Source organism: Ceratotherium simum, chromosome 30 (genome assembly GCF_057802395.1).
Source record: "Ceratotherium simum simum isolate JZ-2026a chromosome 30, ASM5780239v1, whole genome shotgun sequence".
NCBI lineage: Eukaryota > Metazoa > Chordata > Mammalia > Perissodactyla > Rhinocerotidae > Ceratotherium > Ceratotherium simum.
In genome coordinates, this window is record NC_141929.1 from 20181190 (window position 1) to 20205339 (window position 24150).

At 36.1% G+C, this 24150-nt stretch overlaps 1 protein-coding gene across 5 annotated transcripts in view; it reads right to left on the reverse strand.

Annotated features, from left to right (window-relative positions):
• The window catches only part of CBFB (core-binding factor subunit beta), a 53189-nt gene that overhangs the window by 24190 nt on the left and 4849 nt on the right, over positions 1–24150 (reverse strand). For 3 of the 5 annotated variants that reach the window (XM_004431700.3, XM_087420141.1, XM_087420140.1), the window contains exon 3: positions 23490–23606. The exons of the other annotated variants lie outside the window; for them this stretch is intronic. In XM_004431700.3, the coding sequence (XP_004431757.1) occupies positions 23490–23606 (117 nt within the window). The remainder of the gene's footprint in view (positions 1–23489; positions 23607–24150) is intronic. 5 annotated transcript variants of the gene reach the window in all.

Below are 24150 nucleotides of genomic sequence, written 5' to 3' on the forward strand. Positions count from 1 at the left end.
AATTATATATGATTTTTGATCTTACGATTTTGATTACCTGATTTTGAATCTTGGGTAGAAAGATATAAAGATGGAAAACAACTGGAATTCACCAGCCCCTGAAGAAAGCATGCACTGCTTCCCTCTACTTGGATATCTGGAGCCACCCAGGGTCAGGCTCTTCACACTTCCCTTCAGTTTTATAAGCTACCTCATAGCTTTCTGATAAATAATGCTGCTTTTTTTCTTTTTCTTTTTAACTTAAGTTAGCCAGAGTTGATTTCTACTGCTTTTAGCTAAAGAACCTTAAATGATTTAACATTTATTCACTCATCATTCTTTTTCAAGTAAATAAATAACCCTAGAGCAAAAGCCACTTTAGGTATGATTTCCAAATTCAGATTACTTTCATTTTTGATGACCAAATTAAATCTCCTATTGCCCAAAAATATAATCGCTCAAGAGCAATTAAGGACACATCAAGAAAGGAAAGGTGCTAATGCTATTATCTTGAGGTGAATATTTTATTGTTTTACAATAAGAAATGTAAGAAAAGAGAAATTTATTATAGTTCCTAAAATTTCCCCCACCCTAACACCACACTATTCTAATAGTTTCTTCTAAAAAAACATTGTTATTTTAGGTCTTCTCTACCTCATTTAACATGGGCTTCTGAACAAAAATCAACATAGATTTTTATCATTTACTGCCTTAACAAGATTTTTAAAATGCAGAGGAAGCAGGATTTCAGTGAGTTTTCAAAATTCCAGGTTATCACATATATCTTTATAAATAGGGTCTTCATTTGCCTGTACCAAATATATCTCCTTTGGATAATCCCAGTGCTTTTGTGAGCTAAAATCAGCGTTATTTATTACCTATAGTTACATAACTATACATAACTGTTTTACATTGGTAAAACAGTTTCTTATTTTGAGGAAAAGCTGGAAACATCACCTTTTTCTTTACTCAATTCAGTAATTTCTTCAACAAAGAATCTTAGGGCACTCTTGTTTTTAGAGCGGTGTAATAAGAATAATTGAATGTCAATAATTATAAATATGATAGAAAAATTACTACCGAGACACTTATAAAATAAACCCTATAGGATTTATGCCTTAAGAAGGCATATGTACTAAGAGTACATATTTATGTCATTCCCCTCCTCCACTACTAAACACAACCATTTTTCTTGTTAAGGGCTCTAATAAACCACACTGAATCAATTTCTACTTACAATGGGAAAAGAAGCCAAAAACATAAGGTTCCATTTCTCCTCCCATTTGGACCAAGGGAAATAGTCTACAGTTATAGCTGAAACCGTTTAACCACACATTTCCTTCTGTTCTGATAAGTGCTCATTCCCTTCCACATTGTGAATTTAAAACTCCACTGATGTGCACCTAGTCAAACAAGTGACTCTGATGACCTCATATTCCACACCTCACAAAACCTAAACACAATACCCCTCTATACTGCCTATCAACATAACTTGACTTACCACATCTTCTAATCAAGATTTTCATCTACTCTTTCTAACAAGAGGGAGAGGGCGCCGCACAGTGAGGAGTATTACATTTCACCTATCAATATACCTTACTATTTTAAATTCTGATATTAATCATGAAGAGAATTCTCATCTAACAGCAGAGAAAGTCAACTTCATGATCAGATTCTACATTCTTCATCAAGAATTTATATCTTTTAGAATCAAAGATTCCATAATCTAGCTTATTCATATTAACTTCCATAGTCAAAAAATATTTTCCTTATAAAACTACTAACTTTTTTAAAAGCCCATTTATTACTTTATAAAAGAAAACCACTCATCTGTTTTAGGAAATTCCTAAATGGGTTCAGAAAATGGCTACAGTTCTTAATCAAGGCTAGTGCCTGCAGTCAAATTTCAAAATAATATTTAGATGATCCTGGTGATTTATTTAGATGTTCACATTCAAATAAATACAATTTTATGTGTAGATCTTCAAAGTAAATGTAACGCACCTTCATACATTCATGAATACCAAATCTCAAAGTATGAAGAAAATAAAATTCTGTCTCTTAACAATTTGGCATTTTGTAATATAATAATATCATTTAAACACAAAGATATTTTTCACTGAAGATGTCTTATTTCAAATTGTGATAAAAAATGTGTTAGAATATGACTTAGAGATTAAACCCATTGTCTTAGAACAATTAAATATTTTATACAGGCCTGCCCTGTGGCTTAGCGGTTAAGTGCGTGCACTCCACTACTGGTGGCCCGGGTTCGGATCCCGGGTGCGCACCAATGCACCGCTTGTCTGGCCACGCTGAGGCAGTGTCCCACATACAGCAACTAGCAGGATGTGCAACTAGGACATACAACTATCTACTGGGGCTTTGGGGAGAAAAAGGGAAAAAAAGGAGGAGGAGTGGCAATAGATGTTAGCTCAGGGCCAGTCCTCCTCAGCAAAAAGAGGAGGATTGGCATGGATGTTAGCTCAGGGCTGATCTTCCTCACCAAAAAAAAAAATATATATATATATACACAAAAGGGATTCTACACGGGCCAGCCTGGTAGCGCAAGCGGTTAAGTGTGTGCGCTCTGCTGCAGCAGCCTGGGGTTCGCCAATTCGGATCCCAGGCGCGCACCAACGCACCGCTTATTAAGCCATGCTGTGGCAGCGTCCCATATAAAGTAGAGGAAGATGGGCACGGATGTTAGCCCAGGGCTGGTCTTCCTCACAAAAATCAAAAACAAAAACAAAATGGATTCTATAAAGCCTTTAAATTGGATAAATAGATTCGGCTAATCACACACAAAAACAGCAACAAAATAGTCTGCTTATCTTTCCTAATGTAAAATATCATAATGTGTTTGAGACTTCACAGAAAGTTAAAAGTGACTACCGTCTCACATTTTGTGTTCTTTTGGAAATAAAGAGCACAATTTATAATCAACTCAAGATTTAAATATCACTATTTGTGATGTTATATTCAATCCAAATTACACATATCACTTTATTTTAATATTCTGTAGCTTTAAATTCCATATCACTATAGCAGTAGAACTTCAGCAAAAATATGTACGTACCATCAACTGTGGTATCATACATATAATGGAATATTTGGCCATAAAAAGGAAGAAAGTATTGATACCTGCTACAACATGGATGAACCTTGAAAACATTACCCTAAGTAGAAGAAACCAGAGCCACATATTATATGATTCCATTTATATGAAATGTCCACAATAGGCAAATAGAGAGAGACAGAAAGGAGATTAGTGGTTGCCAGGAGCTGAGGGGAGAATGAGGAGTGATTGCTCATAGGTATAGGATTTCTTTTTGGGGCGATGAAAATTTTTTGGAATTAGAGTGGTGATGGTTGCACAACTCTGTGAATACACTAAAAATCCCTGAATTGCACAAACTCTAAAGGGTGAATTTTATGGTATGTGAATTTTATCTCAATAAATCTTTTTTTTTTTTTTTTAAAGATTTTATTTATTTATTTTTTCCCCCAAAAGCCCCAGTAGATAGTTGTGTGTCATAGCTGCACATCCTTCTAGTTGCTGTATGTGGGACGCGGCCTCAGCATGGCTGGAGAAGCAGCGCGTCGGTGCGAGCCCGGGATCCGAACCCGGGTCGCCAGCAGTGGAGCGCGCTCACTTAACCACCAAGCCACGGGGCCGGCCCTCAATAAATCTATTACAAAAAATATTTGCAATACTTTTTATCAGTTACATAGGTGACATCTATATGCAAACTGACATTTTTGAGTAGGCAGTTGCATATGGGATTCTAGCACTCTGAGAAGAGATACGGGCTGATGAGATAAATCTGGCAACCATCAACAATACAGTGGTATTTAAATCCAGGGTAAGGAAGAGATTCCCCAAGCAATACGTGGAAGGAGAAAAGAGGGGGGACCAGGAAGAACTTGGAGGAAATCCAACTTTTAGATGCTGGGCAGAAGAAAAGAACCCAGCAGAGCACGCTATGAGCAGCCAGTGAGGAAAGAGGAAAACGTGTAAGGCGCCTAGTGGCTAAAGGTTAAGTCACAGGCCCTCAAGTAAAAATTTCCCTTTTGTTGGACACATTAGATACCTAAATATTATGTTATGGGATCTTAGGTCACTCATAACTTTTAGCAATGCTTTTATTTAAGGTAGGAGTTCTTAGTCTGGAGTTCAGAAAACCTACAAGAGTTTGGGTTTACCAATAAGTTTCAAGAAGAACAGAAACCTCCTAAAATTCTGTATAAAAATGTATGTGTTTGTGCCCATTTTCTAAGGAAGTCCACTGTTTTCACCAGATTCTCTAAAGGGTGTGCAAGGCAAAAAAGGATTCAATTATGATAGTAAAAACTTCATTCTTCCCCGTCCCTCACAGATACCAAAGTCTTTGTAGCACAGACCTTGAGAGACAATAAATACCCTTCATTTAGTAAATGGATCAAACTTCTTAAGCAGCTAAACATTAGCTACCCCGTGTTTTGAAATATAAGTGTCAGAAGAAGGGTATGAAAGAACCAAGTCAACTTCTCCTTTATCAACCTGTACAAAATAGTTCTACTTCTGAGAGTCTGGACTTTACTTATTCTGAGAGTATCTAAATTTGGAATAAGCAGTGGCATCCTAAGCAGTGGCATCCTCAACTGCCCTTTCTCCTACAATACTACATATTTATAGAAGTTCAGTGTTTCTAGGTCCTAGGTAGCTGGGCTGAGAATAGAAACCGAGGGTACAAAGATAGCCAGAAAGAGTTCCTTTTTTCTGAGCAGTTCTAAAGAAGATAATTTCAAGATAATTAAAGCAGAATAACTGTAGATTTGCAAACAAGACTCCCATGCACACCAGTACTGAGCCATAAAACCAATATACACAGACATCAAGTGTCAAAGCTATTGACAAAAGCAAGAAGCAGATACTTCACCTTCAAAAAACCCATTTCAACTGGAAAGAATATTTCCCTTCTCTATAGTAAACTGTTAGAATGTAAAGACTTGTCACTCTAGTCTATAAATTGAGGTATTAGGGAAAACAGTAAGAGGGAATGATCAGTGCCCCTTAGGCCCTCAGTAAATATTTGAATAATGATTAATAGAAAAGTGGAAATTCAGCTGGAATTTAAAAATGTCTTTCTTGTAGCATCCCTATAATTTCAATTTGAAAAGATCTACCTATTCAACAAATGTTTACTGCCTGTCATTTTGTGCAGGGTATTATAAGGGCAGTGTGAATATATGATGAATCAAAAAAAGATTTATAACCCACCACCCAAAAAAGATTACACCACCAGTTAACTTAAAGTCTTTAATGAGGAAGAATTGAATACACAAAAAAAGAACTGTAAGAATTAAAACTGAATCACCCATTACATTTAAGCAGGACTCACTTAACTCTTAAGGTTAATGGAATGTACCACTGATAGTAAAATTGTAAGAAGCTGGATCCAGCGGCTTTGCAACCTCCTCTTAAAGACCACAGTTCTAACAAAGTTGCACATAAATATGACTAGGATATATTATCTGAAGATTGTCTACCTGAAAAACCCAAAATATTCAACTGAAAAATCAAGTGAATTAATGAGTTCAATGAAGTGGCTGGTTATAAAAACAATACACAAAAACCAATAAATTCCCTATATTACAATAGTAACTATTTGGAAAATAAAATAAATCTTTATTTTAAAATAACAATAAAAGTATCAACTACTAAGAATAAATTTAACAAGAAACATGTAGGCTCTATAAGAAGAAAATACCTAACTTTTGAAACAGAAAAAGATTTGAATAACTAGTGAGATGTCATGTTCTCTAATCGTAAGATTACAAATGCCAATTTATCCCAAAGTAATCCTTATTTTAACAAAATTCCAATGAAATCTAAAATAATGTTTTCTGGAATTTGAGAAATAAGTCTACAGTTCATACACAAGAATCAGACTATCGAAGAAAATACTAGAAAATAATTTTCTGCCCTTTCAGATATTAAAACATATAACAATGCAATCAGTGTATATGTAGTAGTGCTGTGGCAGTCAGAAACAACTAAATGAAATAAAAAGAAAATCCAAAAATGAAACCAAGTATACAAATATTTAATAAATGAAAAAGGCAACATTTCAAATCAATGGTAAAAGGATATTTTATTTAACCAGTAAAGATGGGAAAACTGGCTAACCATTTGAAAAAAAAGAGTTTAAAACAAAATAAATAAAATGTCCAAAAACTATGAAAAAATGTTCACTAATAATTAAATCTATTAAAACAAAGTAACTATAACTATTTCTAAAAAATTTAAAAATAAAAAATTTTAATAACGTCTACCTGAAGAGAAACCAGGTTCTATTACATTGTCAGAGGAAGTGTAAACTGGCTAACAATTCTGGGAAGGCATTTTTTTTGTGTGTGTGAGGAAGATCAGCCCTGAGCTAACATCCATGCCAATCCTCCTCATTTTGCTGAGGAAGACTGGCCCTGAGCTAACACCTGTGCCAGTCTTCCTCCACTTTATGTGGGACGCCACCACAGCATGGTCTGACAAGCGGTGGGTCCGTGCGCGCCCTGGATCCAAACCCGGGCTGCCAGCAGCGGAGCACGCGCACTTAACTGCTACGCCACAGGGCCGGCCCCTGGGAAGGCATTTTTTAAAAATAAGTGTGAATTTTCCTTTGACCCAGCAATGTCATGCCTATGAATGTATCCTAAAATTTAATTAAAGATGTACACAAATATTTCAGTACAAGGATATTCACTCTTAAGGATTTTTTAATAATGGCAAAAGATTAGAAATAACCTAGATGCCCAACATCTTATTGTTGTTCAATGTTAATGAATCAATAATATATACTAAACAAGGTGTCTTTAAACAGAAATGCACACAAAACAAGATTATGTATTAATTGGTTGAGGAAGATGTTGTGACCAGAGGCTTGCAGAAACCTACCTCTGTATTTTCCCTGGAAGCAAGTGTTCAGTATTCACTAATGACTTTATAAGAAGATATGCAGCGACTTTATAGAAGATAACCACCATAAATAATGAGAATTAACTGTAATTATTTTTAAAAGAAATGAATGTTATCACTATGCTTAACCCCAAGCATAGTGATGGAAAGAGTGAAAACAACATGTGCTTTGGAATCAGTAAAACCTGGGTTTAAATTCTAGCTCCATCAATGTGTCGGAGGCAAATTAAGTTTGCTAATAAGCCTCACATTCCTCACATATAAAATCAGGGCTAAATAATACCTCTCACATAGGTGATAGTAAAAATTAGTTAAGTCAACGTACAGAAAACTTACAAAACATAGAGATCACCACTGTAACACTGATTGCTTACACAAACATTTCCACCTATGTTTTACATAGTGATTTCTTTACAAGAGAAAGAAGCCATTTTTTCCGAGACAACGAACAGTTGTTCCTACCAATGAATCAGCAGATAAGCAGTAATACTGGGATGGCCATAGGCACCCAGGAAAACAAGATATTCCACTAAGGAAGTATGTTCTCTGCCTTTTAGTTGTAATAATTTCTGTAGTCTATTTAACAGATTCCTTTACAAGATACTTGGTTCTGACTCATCCTCCTTTAGCCACAAGCCCTGTTCATAAATGCACAGTCAGCTGCTAGCCTGTTGGATAATCACTACAGTCATTCAATCTCTCTTGCCTCTGAATCATAACTGGGTTGCATGTAAATGTAAAAAATAGCTTCTTCTATAGCGATTTTTTTTTTTTTTTTGGTGAGGAAAATCAGCCCTGAGCTAACGTCCATGCTATCCTCCTCTTTTTGCTAAGGAAGACTGGCCCTGGCTAACATCCGTGCCCACCTTCCTCCACTTTATGTGGGACTCCGCCACAGCATGGCCTCACAAGCGGTGAGTCCGTGCGCACTGGGGATCCGAACCCAGGCCGCCAGCAGCGGAGCGCGTGCACGTAACCACTAAGCCACGGGGCCCGGCCCTCTATAACGATTAAATGTAACTTACCAATTTACTTCTTACAGTTCAAAACAGAAATCATAACATGGATTAATACAGAATGTGCCTGGAACTTAATAGATTATATATATAATATATATATTATTAATACACACACACACACATTCAATAAATGGATATGTTAACCAAACAACCCAACCTAAAATTCATCTGGAACTCGGGGGACCCTGAATAGCCAAAACAATCTTGCAAAAGAACAAAACTTGAGGACTCACTCTTTCCAATTCCAAAACTTACCACAAAGCTACAGTAACCAAAACAGTGTAGTACTGTCACAAAGACAAACATATAGACCGATGGAATAGAATACAAAGCCCAGAAATAAACCCTCACATATATGGTCAAATGATTTTTGACAAGGGTGCCAAGACCATTCAATGGGGGAAAGGACAGTCTTTTCAACAAATAGTGCTGGGAAAATGGATATCCACATGTAAAAGAATGCAACTGGACCCTTACCTAACACCATATACAAAAATTAACTCAAAATGGATCAAAGACCTAAAACTATAAACTCTTAGAAGCAAATATGGGATAAAAGCTTCGTGACACTGGATTTAGCAGTGATTTCTTAGAGATGACACCAAAGGCATAGGTGACAACAACAAAAAATACGCAAATCGGACTTCATGAAAATCTTAAAATTTCGTAAAATTTTAAAATTTACCAACAGACTAAAAAGGCAACCCACAGCATGGAAGAAAACATTTGCAAATCATATATCTGGTTAAGGGATTAATATCTAAAATTAATATAGAGAATTCTCAACTCTACAAGAAAAAAACAAACACAATTCAAAAATGAGCAAAGGATTTGAATAGACATTTCTCCAAAGGTGATATACAAAAGGCCAATAAGCACATGAAAAGATGCTCAACATCACTAACCATTAGGGAAATGCAAATCAAAACTAAGAGATACCACCTCACACTCATTAGGATGTCTATTATCAGAAAAACAGAAAACAATAAGTGTTGGCGAGGATGAGAAATTGGAACCCCTGTGTACTTCTGGTAGGAATGTAAAAAGAGTGCAGCTGCTGTGGAAAACAGTATGCCAGTTCCTCAAAAAATTAAAAACAGAATTACCATATAATCCAGCAATTCCACTTCTAGGTATAAACCCAAAAGAAATGAAGACAGGGTCTCAAAGACATATTTGTACACCCATCTTCATAGCAGTGTTACTCACAATAGCTAAACAGTGGAAACAATCCACGTGTCCATCGATGCATGAATAGATAAGCAAAATGTGGTATACACATAAAATGGATTATTCAGCCTTTTAAGGAAGGAAATTCCACAATATGCTATAACATGGATGAATCTTGAGGACACTACACTAAGGGAAATAAGCCAGTTATAAAAAGACAAATACTGTGTGATTCCACTTGATGAGGTACTTAGAGTAGTCAAAATCATAGAAAGTAGAGTGGTGGTTGCCAGGGGCTGGGGGAAGGGGGTAACGGGGAGTTTCACTGTTTAATGGGTATAGTTTCAGTTTTACAAGATGAAAAGAGTATGGAGAAACTCCTGTGAAAAGGAGGTAGGTCATGGTGAGCCTAGAATCAGAAAATACAGAGCAGCCCACTCCCTCTGACCATTATTTCCTCCAGATCTCCAGTACACTGTGAACACTGGCTCACACTGTGCCAGATGCTCCAACTCTAGCATGAGCCCTAGGTTTTCCACAACCCACTCATAATTCTGCTCACAAACTTCCCCAGAGGAGCTCTTAAAAATTCGCAGGGGGGCCAGCCCAATGGCGTAGTGGGTTAAGTGCGCTCGCTCCGCTTTGGTGGCCCAGGGTTCACAGGTTCAGATCCCAGGCGGGGACATATGCAACGCTTATCAAGCCATGCTATGGTGGCGTCCCATATAAAGTAGAGGAAGATGGGCACAGATGTTAGCCCAGGGCCAATCTTCCTCAGCAAAAAGAGGTGGATTGGCAACGGATGTTAGCTCAGGATTACTCTTCCTCACACACACAAAAAAATTTCGCAGGGAAGCTGAATCTAGACTTGACTCTGAGATTCTGTTCAGCTTATCTCCTAGGAGCCTTCATGTTAAAATGACATTACAATCCTTTATTTACACTGCCGTGAGGTTTGTGCTTGCTATATTCAGTTTTTCAAAACAAGCACAGGAATAAAATGATAAAGAAGAGCAAGGGAATAAATATATCAATCAGGACAGTGGGGGTTTTGTTTTGTGGAGGGGAAATAGGACTATGGAGTTCTCTAAAGCATCACTGTCCAAGAGAAATATAATGGGAACTGCAAATGCAAGTCATATATGTAAATGTAAGTTTTCTAGCAGTCATGTTTAAGAAACTAAAAAGAAACAGGTGAAATTAATTATAATAATGTTGCCTAACCAAATATATCTAAAATATTATTTCAACATGTAATCAATATAAAAATTGAGATATCTTAACATTCTTTTTTTTTGCACCAAGTTTTCAAAATCCAGTGTGTACCTTTTCACACACAGCACATGTCAGTTCAGACCAGCCACATTTCAAATGCTCAACAGCAACATGTGGCTAGGGGCTACCATACTAGACATCACAATTCTAACGCAGTAGAGATGCTGTATCTTAAGTAGCAGTACATAGATGTTCCTTTTGTTACTATTCCTAAAACTGTACATATGTTTTTTTCTACTCCTTTCTTTCTAAGATGCTTTTAACAAATTAGAAGATGACTAGCATATAAGGGGAAAATGCATTAAAACACTGAACATATTAAAAAAGTAAAATATGTAGAATTAGCCTACCTAACTTGGGACATAAGGTAGTGTAAGTGACTTAACAAAAATTACATTTTACAACACAAAAAGTATGCTACAAACATTTTTAGTCTAATCTAAAATTTGATAATTTGTAGTATGATTTATATTCTTACATAAAATTTTTCTTCATGAGGTATATTTAAAATACCTGACTTTCTCACTGTATAGAAAAGTAATGCTACATTAGCCTAAGCATCACAAACCACCATAAACTTGAACACTATTGAGACCCTGAATGCTATTTCTGGATTCTCTGCAACTCCACGCCTCTACTTTGAACTCACTTTGCTTAAAGAAGTCCCCACCCCATCCTACAACAGTTCCATACAGCTCCCTTCATTTCTTTACTCTCTTCCTAATACTTTTTCACTCAGGTTTAACTAGTATTACTACCTTAAGTTTATGTAAGTTCTTCACAGCTTTCAAAACTTTTCCAAGTCCTATTTGACCTTTACAACTATCTAATAAGAAGAAAATTTTCAAACAAAGAAATTAAAACTGAGAGAGATTAAATAATTCACTTGCAGAAGGTCATACAGCTGGAAAGCTGGTAAAAACTAGCACCCAGAACTCCTGACTCTATATATTCACCTAATCCACAGTTGCATCAATTAACTGCATTATTAATGTTTTCTCAGTATTTCAGGGCATGTGAAAATAGATTATTTCCTTAAAGAATAAATAGAGACTGGATAGTCAATTTCATGGTTAAATCCACAGCACTGAGAACAATAAATGTTGTGAACTCTTTACGTGACTTTAGAATATATCATATGACTACTTCCCCTTCCCCCCAAAACAGAGAGCTTACTAGTTCTGCCATCTTCACTCTCTGATTCAAAGTAAACAATGCATGTTTAGAAGAGTCCTGAAATGTTCTGACCTAAGAGGTACAATTTCAAGTGAAAAGCATACAAAATTAAATTATAAAATTCTTTGTTTCTTAATTAAGACCAAAAAAAGGGATAATGAAATAAAAGAGGCAGATGCTATTTACTGTAATCCATTTCTGAGTCAACTCTGTAAGAATTACTTTTTAAAATATTACAGCTGACTTTACCAAATTATTAACATAATATTAACACAAAAGAATTGATTATGCGTAGTTTTCCAGCAGCTCGATTATCATCGCAAACATTATTCGCGCTACAAGTTAGAAAAACAATTCAAGTAAAGTTAAAAGGTTAAAAGGAAAAAGATGAAGGTTAAAGGTTGTTCTGAAGTCATCAAAATGAGGTTTAAAAACATCATATTAAAATACTAATGGTTATTCACTCTAATAGGAAGAGTAGCTTGGTCAGCCAAAATAACTTAATATAAAGCTTTGGAAGGTGGTATGTGGAGTTTCTGGCAACTTACCTAACGATTATTTATTAGCAGCAGTGTGGTATTCTGCAAAGACTGGGGTAAAAAAAAGACCTGCGTCTGAATCCTGGCTCTACCTAGGAAATGGATTACATGACTTTTGAAGATTTATTTAGCCTCTTTGGGCCTCCGTTTCCTCAGCTGTAAAATCAAGCTATCACCGAATGTGTTCTAAAATCAAAGACTTCACTATATAGCGCAGGATTAAGAGAATTTAGAGATAATGTAAATCATCTAGCACAGTGCCTGGTGGTGGCGATCACCATAAAAACTGGTTTGCAGATTGTCAAATGTATTTAAAATGGTCCAGAGTTCTGAAAATGTTCTGGAATTAATGAATGTTGCATTTTGTGAATATGTTAAAAACCACTGAACTGACACTTTAAAATGAGTAAGATGGTGAATTTTATGTTATGTGAATTTTATTTCAATTTTTAAAAATGGCCCAGAGGGGGCCGGCCCCATGGCTGAGTGGTTAAAATTCTGTGTGCTCCGCTTCGGCAGCCCAGGTTCATGGGTTCAGATTCCAGTTGCAGACCTACTCTGCTCATCAGCCATGTTATAGAGGCATCCTACATACAAAATAGAGGAAGATGGGCACAGATGTTAGCTCAAGGCCAATCTTCCCCAAGCAAAAAAAAGAGGAAGACTGCCAACGGATGTTAGCTCAAGGTGAATCTTCCTCACAAAAAGAAAAAAAAAAATGGCCCAGAAATGTTCTAGATAGCAAACGGACGGCAAGCCAGGACTGAAAAGCTGGCACAAATAAGCAACCCTCAAACAATCTAGAGGGTTCTCCCAAAGGGCTCATTATTTAAAACAATATTCTCCGAGTCCAGATACTCATTAGAAATTATTGTTTAGGGGCTGGCCCCGTGGCTTAGCGGTTAAGTGCGTGCGCTCCGCTACTGGCGGCCCAGGTTCGGATCCGGGGCGCACACCGACGCACCGCTCGTCCGGCCATGCTGAGGCCACATCCCACATACAGCAACTAGAAGGATGTGCAACTGTGACATACAACTATCTACTGGGGCGTTGAGGAAAAAAAAAAAAGAGGTGGAGGATTGGCAATGGATGTTAGCTCAGAGTTGGTCTTCCTCAGCAAAAAGAGGATTAGCATGGATGTTAGCTCAGGGCTGATCTTCCTCACAAAAAGAAATTATTGTTTAATATGGGTAAAATATTTTGTTTGTTTGAAAAACATCTGAATTCTCCTAATGGAAATGCTGAAGTCACATGTTCACAGGCTATCTTTTTGTGTTTTTTTGTTTTTTTGTGTGTGTGTGTGAGGAAGATCAGCTCTCAGTTAACATCTGCCAATCCTCCTCTTTTTGCTGAGGAAGACTGGCTCTGGGCTAACATCTGTGCCCATCTTCCTCTACTTTATATGGGATGCCGCTATGGCTTGACAAGTGGTGCGTCGGTGCACGCCCAGGATCCAAACATGGGCCGCCAGCAGCGGAATGCGTGCACTTAACCGCTACGCCACCGGGCTGGCCCCCTATCCTTTTGTTTTAATCTGAAGATTAACCTGCTTTTACATCTGAACTTTTTTTTTTTTAAACTTTTTATTTCATTTTTTCCAGTTTTATTGAGATATAGTTGACTCATATATATCTATATATATGTATGTATATATATATATCTATATATATGTATTTCTTTTGCTGAGGGAGATTGGCCCTGAGCCAACATCCATTGCCAATCTTCCTCTTTTTGCTGAGGAAGATTAGCCCTGAGCTAACATCTGTGCCCATCTTCCTCCATTTTTTGTATATGGGATGCCGCCACAGCCTGGCTTGATGAGCGGTGCATAGGTCTGTGCCTGGGATCCGAACCTGTGAACCCCGGGCCGCCGAAGCGGAGCACGCAACCTTAACCACTACGCCACCGGGCCAGCCCCATCTGAAGTTTTAAAACACAAAATAGCTCAGTATTGGTTGTATAGGTGGAAAAAAGGTTTTCACCCACAAAAACACCCTGCAAACCATTCCAAGACTTGGCCCTTTCCTTCTCAGGACACACAGTACAGCACATCATCTGAGTCCTAAAAGCACAGTTACACTGCCAAAAGGCACATTTTAGGTGTTATTTTAAATTCTTGGTTCCTAAATAGACATAATTTGAGAAGTCCCAGCCTAAACTAAAAAGCTCACGACAGATAATAATTTCCAAATGTTTACACTGTACACTTTCATAAAAGAAGGTAACAATAATTAAACTCCCTACCATATCACTGTCTATAACAAGAACACGTTAGTCTGCGGCTTCTAAGCCCCTGTAGAAAACTAAGTATCAAAAAAGTGATATCAAAGAAATAAAGTCTCTTAGCCTGCTCAAGCCAAAGAGCATTAAAATTTACAAATATTTTCTTACTAGTAAAATGGAGATCATAAAAGTATCAGTGTATTTTACCTATGTATCAATTAAAACAGCACCTGGCACACAACCAGTGCTACAGAACTGTTTGCTGTTATTATTCTAAATCTTAAATAAAGAAATAAACGTACACAGTAGACAAGGGAGTCTCATCTATTCAGAGGTAGTTAATAAACTCCTTCTGCCCCACAAAATGCCTTTACTAGAATGCCCAAAGTTTTCTGCATGAGAGAAAAAGATTTTTCATGATTGCTACCTGTACAGGATGACTACTGTTTCCTAGATTAATTTGCAAAGGTTTCCTAGATGGATGGACACTGCATGTGTGCTTATTAAGTACATCCACGCCCACAGTTCTCATCTTTTCATTCTAAAAATTAACACTGAAAATCACTTTGTTGCTTCTTTCTGTAACAAAGGTATCTACTTATTTCTAATTTTTCTATTCCTTCATGGTTAATAGCAGTAAGATCAGAAAGACACAGATTTTTTAAATATCAGATAAAGTATCCAACAATTATTAACAAGATGTACAGAAAATTCAAAGATAAGATAAAATAAAAAGTAAATGCTCTATCAGATAGAAAAATTCATTTTTGTTTTAAAATTTAAATATAACAGAAAAAAATAAGGTTGACAATGTAACAAAACATTAACAATGGTTTTGTAAGTGGTAGGTTATGGATGATTTTGATATCTTTTCTAAAAGTGTATTTTCCAAATTTTTCTTATTTCTTTTGTCAGGAAAAAAGTTATTTTAAAACACTACATTGAAATAACACAGATGAACCTTAAAGACATTATGCTAAGTGAAATAAGATAGTCATAACAGGACAAATACTGTATACTTTCACAAAAGAAGGTAACAATAATTAAACTCCCTACCATATCACTGTCTATAACAAGAACATGTTAGCTAACTGTTAACTAGACTAGACTAGCTAACTAAGACTAGCTAACATGTTCAAGTCTAAGTAGAATGGTGGTTGCCAGGGGCCGGGGGCAGGGGGGAATGGTGAGTTAATGTTCAATGGGTATGGAGTTTTAGTTTGGGAAGATGGAAGGTCTGGAGATGGATGGTGGTGATAGTTGCACAACAATGTGAATATACTTAATGGTACTGAACTATACAATTAAAAATAGTTAAAATGGTAAATTTTATGTTATGTATATTTTACCACAATAAAAAAACAAAACAAAATGAAAAACCCACTACACATCAAGCTCTTGAAGGAATTATCATTAATTTCAAGATTATCAACATTATGAACCAAGCAGCATTAGAGTTTACAAGTGGGGAAAACCTTAAGAGAGGCACAGTAGGAGTCCAAAATTACATCTACATTACAGCAAATCTGACAGAATCTGTATTTCTACTTGCTAATGCAATGCCTTATACACAGTCAAGGCTACTTCTACTTTAAATCTGACTCATAATAAAACTTCAATTGCAAAAGTAACTGATAAAAAACTTGTATTTAGAATATATAAAAAACTCTTACATCTCAATAACAACCAAAAAAAATGGGCAAAAGATTTGAACAGACACTTCACCAAAGATATACAAATGGCAAATGAGCACACATAACACACTCAACATCATCAGTCACTAGCAAATGTGAATTGAAACCAAAATGAGATACCACTACACACTCACCAAAGTGGCTAAAATCAAAAGGACTGACAGTACAAAACGTCAGTAAGGATGTGAAGTTACTGGAACACTCATACACTGCTAGTGGGAATGAAAAACGTACAGCCACTTTGCAGAACAGTTCGGCAGTTTCTAAAAAAGTTATACTCACAAAATGAGCTAGCAATTCAAGTCCTACATATCTACCCATGAGAAACGAAAACATATGTCCACATAAAAGACGTGTATGTAAATGTTCAAAGCAGCATTATTCATAATAGCCAAAAAAGGGGAAATAACCCAAATGGCCATCAACTGGTAAATGGATAAACAAAACATGGCATATCTACACAATGGGATACTACTCAGTAATAAAAAGGAATGGACTACTATACTCACAACACAGATGAATTTCAAAAGCATGCTGCTAAGTGACAGCTAGACACAAAAGACTACATAGTGTATGATTCTGTTTATATGAAATTCCAGAAAAGACACAACTATAGTAATAGAAAGCAGATGACTGGTTGCCCAGACCAGGTGGTAGGAGGACTGACTGGAAAGGGGCATGAGGGAACCTTGTGAAGTTATAGAAATGTTCCCTCTATCTTGAAGTGGTGATGGTTACACCACCGACTCTACACATGTCACTGAACTGTACACCTAGAATAGGTGAATTTTGTTGTGTATAAATTATACCACAATATTGCTGATTGAAAAAAAATCAATTATGAGAGAAAATGAGAAGCAGTAAAACTAGAATACAGCAGCTCTACTCAAAAACTGATTTCTTCAGTTGATAACATTTCAACAGTCCTTACCCTTGCAGTGTTTGAATTAATCATTAAAAAAATACTGGGGTAGGAAGTAGAAGCAAGGAGGGGAAGAATTAAGGATGTTCCTCTCAGACATTATTTCTGTCTTCTCTAACTTAGAATATATAATTCTAAGGCCAAGACTGAAATTTTACCTTTATACTAAAAGTAAATCCAGGCAAATAATGTAATTCAACATAAGGGAAAAGAGAATATACAATCTTCATATACTTCAGAGTATATGTATACTTCATATACATTTACCATATATGCAAATTAATGTAACTCCGACTGGAAGGTATCATGACATCCTAATTTTTTAATTTTTTTAAAATTTTTCCCCCAAACCCCCAGTAGATAGTTGTATGTCATAGTTGCACATCCTTCTAGTTGCTGCACGTGGGACAAGGCCTCAGCATGGCCAGAGAAGCGGTGTGTCGGTGTGCACCCGGGATCCGAACCCAGGCCACCAGCAGCTGAGCGCGCTCACTTAACCGCTAAGTCACGGGGCCGGCCCAACATCCTAATTTTTAAACATTCTTATTTATTCATGAAGCCAGTCAACTCTCCCTCTCGGATTTAAAAATAATTGAAATAAAACCTTTTCTTTAAAAATATAAGCTAAGACTTTCAGTTCTAAATTTTATGATTCAGTTATTAAAATAGTATAGCATACTTAAAACATATTTTAAAAAACCAGATTACTTATTTCAATACATTAACTGTCAATAACTAAGTACTGGAAAATATACTTCATATTTTAGTTGAATTGAAATCTATATCTGACAAGCTAGTTGTAAAGTTACCTCAATTTCTCTTGGGGAAAATTGCATTCCAAAGCTTTACCACAGGTATCTTTTATTTGGAGTGACTGGGTTGTCTATAGAGGAAAATAAACTTGTTGAGCTTGAATAGGGATTTCTCAAAGCTAACATCAAGGAGTCCTCTAAACCCTGCCAAATTGTGGATGGTATATCAACAGACACAATATTTGTTTTGGGACAAAGTTCCTGCAAGCAAGTAAGCAAAATGCTCCAGAAGAAGCAAAGTCACAAACTTTTGGAGAAGCCATTTAAAACAAGAGTCTGCCCTCATTCATTAAATCAAATGCTGTTAAATTTTGCTTTGCTATTTTATGCTTATGGAAATGAATGATAAAAGATTTTTGTTTTAAGTACAAAAGTTTAGAAAGGAAAAAAATAAAACATAATTTATCAAAATTTTTAAAAAGTACCTACTCTAATGACATATACTTTGTAAATACTTCTCAATGTATGCTATTAATGTTATACGACTATCAATTAAAATCGTAAATTATAAACAGGAATGCAACAACAGTAAAAAATGAGTTTAACCTCTCTCTGAGGCCAATGTAGTAAAACTAGAAAGTATATTCAATTTCCATAGAGAAAAATGATAAACAGTAGCACCACTATAAAGTTCATTTTTTCAGTTTATAAAATATTTTTCATATACTTTATCTTTGTACTCAAAAATTAGGATCATGTAGTAAGCATATACATTCATTAATTCAAAATCCCAATGAGGCCTTATGAAACACAGAGTGCATGCAAAAACCATTAATCTGACCACTCAAGACTAATAACTTATGGTCAACAATAATCATTTGCATTTGTTTAAAATAGAAAGTAATTGGAAATGGGTCCTACGAGGAAAGATCAAAGAAATTGGAGTTGCTTGGTCTATAAAAATTTAAAGTAAGAATTATTTAAATTCTGATCAGTTGCTTTTCTTGTTTTCTGACAGCTAAATTAGAGGAAAGCAGTTTAGATTAAGAAAGAATTAAGAACATTTTGGCTGTCAGGGTTTCCACCACACCAGGATGGACCACTTGGGAAAGACATGGTATTTCAACAGTGTGTAGCTGAAGTGAAGCTGACCTAAGGCAAGCTATAGTACTAAACCTCCATGATTAAGTTATCTATAATCTCACCCTGCAAAACAATTAAATAGCCTAACTGGATAGGGCTTTAATTTAAAAGGCATTTACACATATTCTGGTATCTCATTTAATCCTGAATAGGACAGACATTCTGACCCCCACTTACAGGTAAGGAAAATAGTTATGATTGTCTCTTTATCAAATCCAAAGCTCTTTCCACTACACTACATTTTAAACCCCTGAGAAAGACCCTTATTAAGAGCCAATGTAAACAGCTCACTAGACACCTGGGTGCAAAAGTTTCAAATATATTTGAAAGATAGATTATAAAATTGTGTGCTCTGACTTGATCTTACATAAAGTACCTATTTATGGTCAGTTACTCACTAATAGACCTTCATTATTGAAGACTCTTGGTTTGAAAATATTCCTACAAAACACAAAGGCAGAATGAATGAATAAATGGATTGATTTCACTGAGCCCATTTTCTTAGATTATAAAGCCATATTTCAAATCAAAGAGAATATGGAGCTTCTGTTTCCTATTAGCATTCTAATATGTTCGAATCCCCTAAATTTAAGTGAATATTGTGGTAGCCAGCCTCCAAAATGGTCCCAATGAGCCCAGTCTCCTGGTATTCACATCCATGTGCATGAAAAAATCCTCCCCGCTTCCTGCTGAGTGTGGGCTAGACTTAGTGACTTGCTTCTAATGAACAGAATAAGACAAAAGTGATTGGAGAATAGATCATAAAAAGCACGGTGACTTCATTCTTTTTCTAAGGAGAGGCACACATGACTAGGAAGTGAAGTCACCTACCAATAGTCACATGAGTGAGCTTGGAAGTGGATCCTTCAGCTCCAGTCAAGTCTTCAAAGACTGCACAGACCCAGCTCTAAGCCAGAACTATCCAGCCAAGCCACTCTCAGACTCCTGTGAAACAGCATGAGGGAACTTTTGGGGGTGACTGAAACATATCTTGACTATCTTGATATCCTGTGGGCGGTGTTCACACAGGTATGTACATTTTTTAAAACTCAAATTATACACTTAAAGTGGGTGTATTTTATTGTACGCAAACCAGTTCCATAAAGTTGATTCTTTTTAAAAGGCCACTGAACTCTTGAGATAAGCAGACAGAGGTCACTTATGAAAAAGTAGGGCCATAATTTAAGAAGTTAAGGGTAGGTGGTAAGAAAACAGAAGCTGCAGTAATAAGCTACCACTGCAAATTCACATGTCCTAAACTGCTCCTCAAAATTATTCCACCCACAGCCTTTCCCATCTCAGATGACAGCAATCCCATACTCCCAGCTGCCCTAGCCAAAAAGCTGGAGTCATTCTTGACTCTCACAACCCAAACCCAATCCATGAGCAAACTGTTGGCTCTATCTCCAAATACACGCAGACTATGACCACTTCTCACCACCTCCACTGCTACCACTCTAGTCTCTCCGCAATAGCCAAACTGGTCTCCCTGCTTCACTCTTGCGCTCTAAAGCCTATTGTTAACCCAGCAGCTAGAATGATCCTTTCAAAACCTAAGGCAGATCATATCATTCATCCGCTCAAAAATCTGAAACTAATCCCCATTTCACTTAGAATAAAAGTCCATGTTGTTACAAAGGCCTACCATGGTCACATAAACTGACTCCTTGTTATCCCCCTGATCTCATCTCCTATTACTCTCCTTGCTCAGTCTACTCAAGCCACATTGGCCTGCTTGCTGTTTATCAAACACACAGTGCATGCTCCCACTCTAGGACCTTTCCATCGGCTGTCTCCTCCGTCTGGGACATTTTTCCCCCAATACCTGCATGGCTCATCATTCCCTAGCTTCCTTCAGGTCTCTGCTCAAATACGACCTTCTTTATCCAGACCATCCTATTTAAAATTGCAAACATTCCTGCTCACTTGATCACCTTTTCCTTTTTTCCAGGGCAATTACTACTTTGTAACATATTACATACTTATTTATTATGTATATTGTCTACTCCTCCACTCTTTCCACAAAACCACCTCCAGGGCAGGATCTTTGTTTTGCTCACCGATGTATCTCCACTGCCTAGGACAATGCTCAGAACACATAACAGGTGTTCAACAAATACCTTCTGAATGAATGAATTTTTGAATAACTGTGTCAGATACCGGGCTAAGTACTTTACATATCATTTAATCACTAGGGCAACTCTGGGAAGTATGCATTAACCTCATTTTACAATTGAGAACTATAAAGGTTAAAAAACTTGACCAAAGTTACACAGCAATAAATGAAGCCAGGACATAATTCTGCCTAACTCTAACTAGTTTTTTCAAAGCTGGGTGTGACTGGGAAGAGAAGCAAGTTGCTTCAGGCGGTAACTAGGTTGAGAGCACGTGGAAGAAAAGGCACTGACTTGCAATCCAATACAAGGAGCAGAGGCAAATAATTAACATTTGAAGAAATTCCTTCAATTTTTCTTTGCTTCTAGTCTTAGTCCTGTGGGGAAAGAAATAAAAGCTAATGGTTATCAGAAAGAGACCATAAAAAAGGAGGAAGAGAAATAAAAGACCCCATAGCCTGTGCTCCATGGATGAGAAAACACTCAGGACCTTTTCTCTAAATTCACTAGCATACTTTAGCCCAGTGGTCTAGAGCAATATACTAGCAGATTTTCTTTTGTCTTAAAATGCTTTTTTCGTCTAGATCCGACTGGTGTAGTAGAAGTGCTGGCAAAATTATATATGAAAAATACATGATCTATACATAAACATTCACAGATTTAAATCTGAGGGAAAGATACTTATTTCTGCCAGTGTTACCATTCTTGGAACACAGCCACATTCATTTGTTTACGTATTGTCTAGGCTCCTTTCACACTAGAACAGCAGAGTTGAGTAGTTGTAACAGAGACCATATGCCTGCAAAACTGAAAATATTTAATATCTGGCCCTTTACAGGAAAAAACCTTCTAAAACAAATATTAATAAAATGTAAGTTTCCTGATACCTTGCATCAGTTCTATCACTCTTCCTGATGTATTTGAAAACATATCCTCTAAATACTAGAAAGAACCATCCAACATTTTTGCTATTGTTGGTCATATACCTGAAAACGTCTCAATGGCTTAAGTCCAAGGATAATGTGGTCTTCAATCTAGTAAACAGATATCACTAAATTAATTCAAGCAAATATACTTTCTAGTAGAGCTAACACCCATTTATTAGTTATTAAATATTGGAGGACTTCAGTAACATTAAGATGTCAATTCTAAAGCCTTAAAATAGTTCAGCATTAAAGTTGACAGGAATGTTTCTGGTTTATATCTGTAGTATGTGAGCTATCTTGTTAAACACACTTTGAGGAAGTGTTTTGAACAAGGAAAAAACCAATTTCTTCATGTAGTCACACAAACATGCACCAAACAGGCAAAAAAGCAATCAGCCTACAATGACTTCCCAACTTCTCCCTTACATATAAGAATTAGCAAATAGTGAAATCTGTACATTTGCTAGTACATTTGCTTTTAGTCTTCCAAGCAAACAAGCTAAGATATAGGAAAGCAAATTACTTATTATTACTCATTTTTTAAATTCTGTAACCTATTTTCCCTCTCCCTTCCCAAAGACTAGTCACTCACAAAAGATCAAACCTTATTTCATAAAATTAAAGAAAAAAAAAAACTCTTCATTGTATATAAACAAGATCAGAAATCCTTATCCTAATACAGGCTAATACAAAAATCCTTTAAGTCTCTTCAAAGAATATTTAGATGTTTCTTATGTTTTGCAAATAAAAGTGATAGGTTATGCTATTCATGACAACACTCAGAAAAGTAATTTAGCAAGTTGATAAAAAAAGGTATGGAAACACGCTGCAAAGGAAACAGGAGAAATATTGAGTATAAAATGAGGTCAAAAAATTTTTTTTTCTTTAAATGTTTTATTTCAAGAAGAGTCACTTCTACATTAAAAGATGAACCATTCCAAGATATTATTCATTAAAATTTCACCAAATCACATAATACATTTAACTTAGATTTTAATAGGGCTCTCAGCTTAAACATTTCTACCTACACTTTTCATATCTTCAACCTAAACTTTCAACATAAAAATTTTAAACGCATCTATTTGTTTTCCCAGAAGCTTTTCCTCAAAACAAAAAAATTATTTCCTAGTTTAAGTTTTCACATTGTTTTTATCAAAATTAAATTTGATATATTAACAGAAGTAGAAAGTTTCCTATCAGCTATTTCTAAATATTACTAAATTTTAAGCTTACAAGAGCCTTTTCCCACTTTTTTTTTACAGCACTGTAGTCACACACGTTAATAAAACAAAAAATTTCTTGTCAATAGTTTTAAAGGAATTAAGTTTTGAATGTTACATCTAAGAAAGCACGCAACTCTCTTTAAGGGCTAGAACTTTCTGTGGTGAATGTCATATACATGAAATTAGTAAAGGAATGATATAAAAAAATTTGACAGTGATTTTTTAAAAATTGTATTACATCCTTGTAATACGGAAACAAATCTGACCATAAGCCTGTATGATCAGACTTGTGATCTATTTATTATAACGTAAACCATCAGATAATCTCTAGTAAAACAATTCACAGTATTTCAAATCGCAAAGAAATGTTTCCTACCTTGCCTGCTTCTCTTTCTAAGTCGACATACTCCCGGCTAGGTGTTTGTCGCTGTTCTCCCTGCCAGCTGGCCGGAAAAAACTGGAGAGACAGATTGGTTCCTGTGGCCACAAAAGCCTTTTAGAAAAATCAATACAAACAGGATCAGGAGCAGGACATTACATAAATTATGCAGGCAGTCATTTATTTTTACATCAGTTTCTGTCTTAAGCCAGGCAGCACCGAGAATACTTAAAAGTAAAAAACATGCACTCATCATTTTTCTTAAGTATTAAGTTACAAACATCTGATTCCATTTTGAGGACATTTGCCATTGGCTGCTTAAATATAAAATCAGACATGGAATCAATACTTTCTTTCAGGTCATATTTTGCTGACGTTAGGATCGCGCATTGCTAATGTCTATCCAGAAGCCAACGAACCTGAATTAAAAAACTTATCTTTTCAAATGCGAAAGTCACCGAAGACCTAAACATTTTGAATCTTAAAGCATACCACAATTTAAAGTTATATAGATGAGACCTTTTAATTTTTCTTGCTTTTCCTTGCTCAAGGAAACACTATGTTCTAAAGCCCATATTAAAAATTCACGGGACTGTCTCTCTTCTGATAAACCATTCATTAGCAAGTGATGTGACAGCACTTCTCGTCTCTCTAAAAC